Genomic DNA, 6,000 nt, shown 5'->3' with positions numbered 1-6,000 from the left:
CTGCAGGTTACCGTGATTTCTGCCACAAACAGCGTATTTTGCGTGCCATTCTCAAACCTTCACCTGGACTCATAATGTGATCTGACCTTTGGCTTGATCTTCAGCATCCACGTCTCTTTTGTAGCACACCAAAGAGGCTTACAGCACTGATTGATGTAAACATTTTCTCGCATGGCACAAATGGATCAGTGAAAACTGTTGCTGTTCACCTCTGAAACACAGCAATAGGAAAACAAATTAAACATGTTGTTATTAAGACTGTTGGCCATATCTTTGGTTATTGTCACTAATACTTGGCTGTTGAATCCGGTTTGTTCTGACGGGTTCAGTCCCTACCAGCGCGCGATTGGCGAGGCGTGCAGACCGAGAACTTTCCAGTCAAACAGGTGAACCGTGCGCAGCGGCTGTAGTTTGGAGGTCCCGGCGACAGCCCAGCTCCCTCTCCTCCTCATACTCACGGTTCCCAACAACGCCCTCCAGCGGTGAGCACCCGGGCCAGCGGCACACACAGGTTTGTGAGAAGCGCTCCAGCGGTGTGCACCGGAGAGTGCGGGGTTTGACAGCGGATATCAGCGAGGACATGAAGCCAGACAGGGAAGTCCGGGGGCAAGGCACTCTCAGAAACGCGACGCAGACAAAACAAAGCTCGATTATTATGGCTCAGACCACAGTGCACCGCCAGCAGGGCCACGCGATGCCCCCCTCTAGGGTCACGCGCAGCCTCCAAGACGAAGAGGAGCTGAACTCAAGCTGGAACGGAGCTCCCCCCCGCAGCTCCACGGTCTCCGCTCCACTCCACGTTCCCTCCACGCACAGTGTGAATGGAGACGCACAGCCCTCCATTGGCGCGGCTGACGACGAAAAACTTCTCCGGAGAGGTTGAAGATGAGGATCTGGGTGCATCCGCGAGGCCCCGCACTTCACAGCGGCAGGAGTGGGGCTTCGTCCTGGGCAAACACTGTGCCCCGTGCGCCGCCGTCGTGGATGACAGCCTTGTACTTCCGCGGAGGCAGGGAGCAGCTGAGACTCAGGCGGACGCTGATCTGGAGCTGGCCCAGGGCTAAGTCAGGTCTGGAGCTGTGGGTGAAGCCTGAAGGAGGGCAGAGCAACCCCGCGGTCATTGCAGGTGGGTCCTTGTTCTTGAATCTCTGCCCAATAAAAGGTACATTTTCTGTTTTCTTTATATTTTGGGGGATTTATCTAAGTTAGGCTGTTCTTGATCATAACTTTGTGTCGTTATTGCACTTACTCAAATGCAAACACTGACAGGACAAGGGCGATGTAGCCTAAACATATGGATTGTTAGTGACCATGTCAATGTTCCATGTTCCACAATCCTTTCATTCATTTTGCTGATCAGATTCAGGTGTTAACAAATATTGCATCACTGAATATGCTATAGCTACTGTTGACACTGATGCAGTAGGATAGTGCATCAGTGCATTTTTAATTAGGCAGGAAATGCTTACTGTTAGAGACCAGAAGACTAGAGGAGGCTGGGCTGGAAGTAGCTGTGCAGAGGTAAAGAAACTGAATATGTAGGAGTTCAGTTAATTCATGAGAGAAAGTGCTGCTGCTGCCCCCGCGACCCGGCCCCGGATGAGCGGAAGAAAATGGATGGATGGATGGATGGAAAGTAGCATAAAACTTATAGCTTATCAGAACATTAGAAAGACAATATTGAGTGTAGCATAGAGAATCTCCAAACTCCAAAATGTTTAAGGAGGATGCTTTCCGGAGTCATCAGTGCTCCAAGGGATGTAAGTTATTGTGTCCATTGTCTCGTGCATTGGACCCATCCTCTCTTGCTGTGGGGAAAGGTAAACTGATCAGTAATAATAGCCATTTTATGACTCAGAATCACAGACCAAATGATTTAAAAGCCTTTGCAATATGGTTTTGGAGTTCTAAGTCAAAAGAGATCTGTAATCAATCAATTAATATTGTTTAGTGGGAGATGATATGCAGCTATTTGTTAAATAAACAGTGAACTTAACTTATTTTTGATGTTGATGAAATCTGCCAAAATCTGAACATTCTTCCCCTTGTTTTTGGTTTGTGCCATGAAATACACACATCTGTCAGTGATTCCCCATTGTAGTAGTTTTCCTTGTGCCCCATTTAGCATGTTATATTTGCTTTAGCCTAATGCAGATTTATGACAAATAGATCCTTGCATTTGTGTGGTTACATTTAGTAGCTATACAGTAGTCAGCATGCAGTTTAATGTATTTCATTTGGCACAGGTGAGGCTTCCTACTGCCCCTCTCCTAAACTGCTTCAAAGACCAACCGTGTAAATGGCTCCTAGTGCTACATATTTTGCTACACTTTCCCATATTGATGTCAAATGCATTCACATAACATAGCACCGTGGAGGGTGAAGGGGTTCCCTGACCCTGTGCTGTCCCAGTCCGCACATCTGGGAGGCAGATGTGGAATCGTCTGTTGCAAGAGCAGATGGAAACACAGGGCCTTGCCACGGCTGTGAGAAACAGCTCTGTCTTTTCTCTCTTCTAGTATATTTTATGTCTTTGTTCTGCAGCATCTCACTGAACTCAATGACAACCACACGCTCGAGATAGGCCCAATGACTGGAACACAACAGATTTGTTCATTTTGAACTTAAGTTGTTTTTTCTATTAAAGCACTTATATATTCCTCCTCCTCCTCCTCCTCCTCCTCCTCCTCCTCCTCCTACTACTACTACTACTACTACTACAAAATAAACAAATTTTAACACAATACATTTTAAGTCCCAAGGCTGAAGTTGCTTTTGATAGTCTGCCACTAAACTAATAACAAATTCTTTATCTTTCCTTTTTCGAACTAGAATTGCCACCACATCATTTGTCTCCTAATGTGAAACAAACCAAACTAATACTTCTCTATTTGTCCTCATATGATTCGTGTCATATCTTCAGGTGTATTCGACAACTGTTCCCACTCTCTGAGTGAGAAGGGCTGGTCTGTGGGCATCCAGACCCTGGAGCCTGGCAGTACCAAAGATGCCCGATTCTACTTCACCCTGCGCACGGACCGAGCAGTCAAATCCACCACTGTCCACAGCCACCAGCGCTACCATGGCAATGCCTGGACACACCTGATGGCTTCATACAACAGCCACAACATGACCCTGTATGTCGATGGAGCTAAGGTCTGTAAATATTGTGTTTCAGTGTTTTTCTATATCCAATCACAGCAAAGTATGAACTCTCAGAAAAAAACAGTATTAAATACTCCTTATATAGTAAAAAGCTACTGGACAGAAATCATGATCAACTCAACATTATTACCTCATGCTTGCAACTTGTTTCCAGTGCGGCTTACCGCTGTTCTAGAAATGTTGCATTATTTCTTATGGCAATTATTCTTTTACAGGTTGGAGAGAGCAGTTTCCAATCTGGAAATCTGTACAGCTCATTCATGAAGACATGCAGAACCTTCTTTCTTGGCAGCAACCAATCAGAGAAGAGCCACAGCTTCAGGGGACACATAGGAGGCTTAATCCTGTGGGACTACGCCCGAACTCAAGAAGACCTGATGCAACGACCACAGGACATTGATAAGAGCGATCCTCTACTGGCCATGTGGGCTGACTTCACCAATGTAAGTCAGTGCTCATGTTTCCTTTAATTTATATGTCTTTTGATATTATCTGTAGTTGATGCGCAAAGCAGACAAGCACAATCCAAGGGCCATATTTGTGTTTTCATATTCTACAATGTGATGATGCCAGTTTTTCTTGTTGCACTGTATTTTCATCAGAAATATCTAATCTAATTCACAAATGTTGAACCTGTTCATTTCTATCAGCAACTAGACCTTGCAACAAAAATAACATCTGTATTAAATATTATTGGCTTATAGAATGTTGTGATGTCATTTGAGACCCACCAGTACATTTAAACAGGCCTATCGTGAAATTGTAACTAAATCAATAAACGTTAACATCCTTGTTGGCAAAGGTAACAAAACATAACAGATTTCAGCTTAGTATCTACAATCATATTACACCATCATTCTGATGAAGAACTGTAATTGTGTTTTGGTGCTAGGTAGAACAGCTGTGGACCCCATACAAATTTGGTCTCCACCCGAGCGTCGTCACCACTCCAATCCCCGAACAAGAGCTTGTGTCCCCATTTGACCCTCCTCCATGCGGCCTTACACCTTGCGACAACACAGAGATTATTGCTGGCTACAACAACAACTGGCAGCTCCGGACCCCCAAACACGTCCGCTATAGGATCGTCAACCTGGCTGATGATAATGGTGGGAATCCAACTGTATCCAAGGCCCAAATTGAGCTACAACATAAAGCTCTTGTTGAAGCCTTTCGCCCATATAACATCACTCTGGAGATCAACGTCCATACGGTCAGAAATTCCAGTCTGAGAGAAAAGTTCATTCTAAGCAACTGTCGGATTGAGAAGATTGGGAATCGCCAGTGTGATCCTGAATGCGATCACCCCAGGACCGGTCACGATGGAGGGGACTGTCTGAGGCTGGGGCCGTGCTATAGCTGGAAGAGACAAGATGGCGTCTGTAACATGGAGTGCAACAGTATTTACTACGACTATGACGACGGGGACTGTTGTGAACCGGCAGTAACGGATGTGCTGAAGACATGCTTTGACCCGGAGTCTCCAGACAGGTAAGAGGTATATGTTTATTGTTAATTAGTTCTTCAACAACCTTTCCACCAGGGTGTATTTAGATAAGTTGGACAAGCAGTTTGAAGATATATTGCCGCCGCGATACAGGAAGGAAGTGATCATGTGCGTGCTTACGGCTCCATCGGCTCCAATTTTCTTTGAAAAAATGCCACCCCTCTCTCTATAACTGCTGCAGTGAGACTTGTTATTTTGGTCTTAAAATGTTCATATTGGTATTGGTATAGACTTAAGATTATAAGAATTTATTTGCACAACAGCAGAAACAAGAATTCATGGAGTAAGTAAGCACGAGTTTTTGGAGTGACAACTAAGTGGACAGTTTATTTTTCCCTGCTGTTTGCCAGTACGACTAATGATTTTGAGAGCTTAAATCAGTGCCATTCCATACCCCCTTTTAGTCGATTAACTGATGCATAGGCATGTCTTTATTCAACCAAGAATTTTTAGGTCGACTACAACCCTAGAAATCTAAAAGAAGCAAATATTACATCTGATATTACAATTTTTGCGAAGTAATGAAAGAGACTCATGACGTATCTAATGGTTCTAATGACTGCATGACATTTGCTGAATACTCTTAGGTTGTAGTCACAGCTGCCCTGGGTCAGATTTACATCCATTTTGCATCAACAGCATTTGTCCTGTAAACGCAGCTATTCTCTCCACAGGTTGATAGAGTGAAAAAGAAAGTTAAACGGACGTGACTTGTAATGAAAGCTAAATTGTGATCTGTCACCTTGTAAATCCACTGCATGGATTTAATCAGTCCAGCGATACTTCTTTCATCTCCGTTCACACAACGCTGGACCAATTTACCAATTCTCCAATTTCCTCCAACACTTTGTTTTGTTTGATCTTTTAATGAAACTGTCACCGCACCTCCCGCTGATTTTCCTGCAAAAGGAAGTTTCATTTTCTATTGAGCACCTGCAAATGTGCAAAGTTTGTTCAGTTGTGAAAACTATAACCAATGAAAACTATGATTTATAGGCGATTTAGTTGGGAATTTAGTATTCTGTCTGGGTTCTTCTATTTCCAGACAGTGTACCCAGCCGCATCAGACTTATGAAAACATGTTTTTTTCCAGTTCTTTTCTGGTTGTAAGTTTGGGCACAGAAGGCCACTAATAAGAAGAGTTCTCCACATGAGGTGCATATCTGGCTGGAAGGGACGTGCAATGAACAGCTCAACCGAATACATGGACAAATTGGCACTCTCACTTTCCCTAGTGGTTTACAGCAAGAGCCCTGTGAAGTGGGGATGTTGGGTTAAAAGGCCAAAGTACACATTTATTTTTTGCTAAACAACTCAAGTGGCGGCCC

General features: G+C 44.2%; 1 protein-coding gene and 1 pseudogene across 1 annotated transcript in view; both read left to right on the top strand.

Annotated features, from left to right (window-relative positions):
- Positions 1 to 17: 17 nt before the first annotated feature.
- Positions 18 to 883, top strand: LOC129457007 (uncharacterized; annotated as a pseudogene).
- A 2-nt stretch (positions 884 to 885) lies between these two features.
- The window catches only part of pappa2 (pappalysin 2), a 42,681-nt gene continuing 37,566 nt past the window's right edge, over positions 886 to 6,000 (top strand). The window contains exons 1-4 of the mRNA XM_033983003.2: positions 886 to 1,126; positions 2,924 to 3,156; positions 3,381 to 3,608; positions 4,058 to 4,656. Of these exons, the coding sequence (XP_033838894.2) occupies positions 886 to 1,126; positions 2,924 to 3,156; positions 3,381 to 3,608; positions 4,058 to 4,656 (1,301 nt within the window). The remainder of the gene's footprint in view (positions 1,127 to 2,923; positions 3,157 to 3,380; positions 3,609 to 4,057; positions 4,657 to 6,000) is intronic.

Source organism: Periophthalmus magnuspinnatus, chromosome 17 (genome assembly GCF_009829125.3).
Source record: "Periophthalmus magnuspinnatus isolate fPerMag1 chromosome 17, fPerMag1.2.pri, whole genome shotgun sequence".
Lineage (NCBI taxonomy): Eukaryota > Metazoa > Chordata > Actinopteri > Gobiiformes > Gobiidae > Periophthalmus > Periophthalmus magnuspinnatus.
Note: the sequence above shows the minus strand (reverse complement) of the source record. Positions and strands in the feature narration are given on the sequence as shown.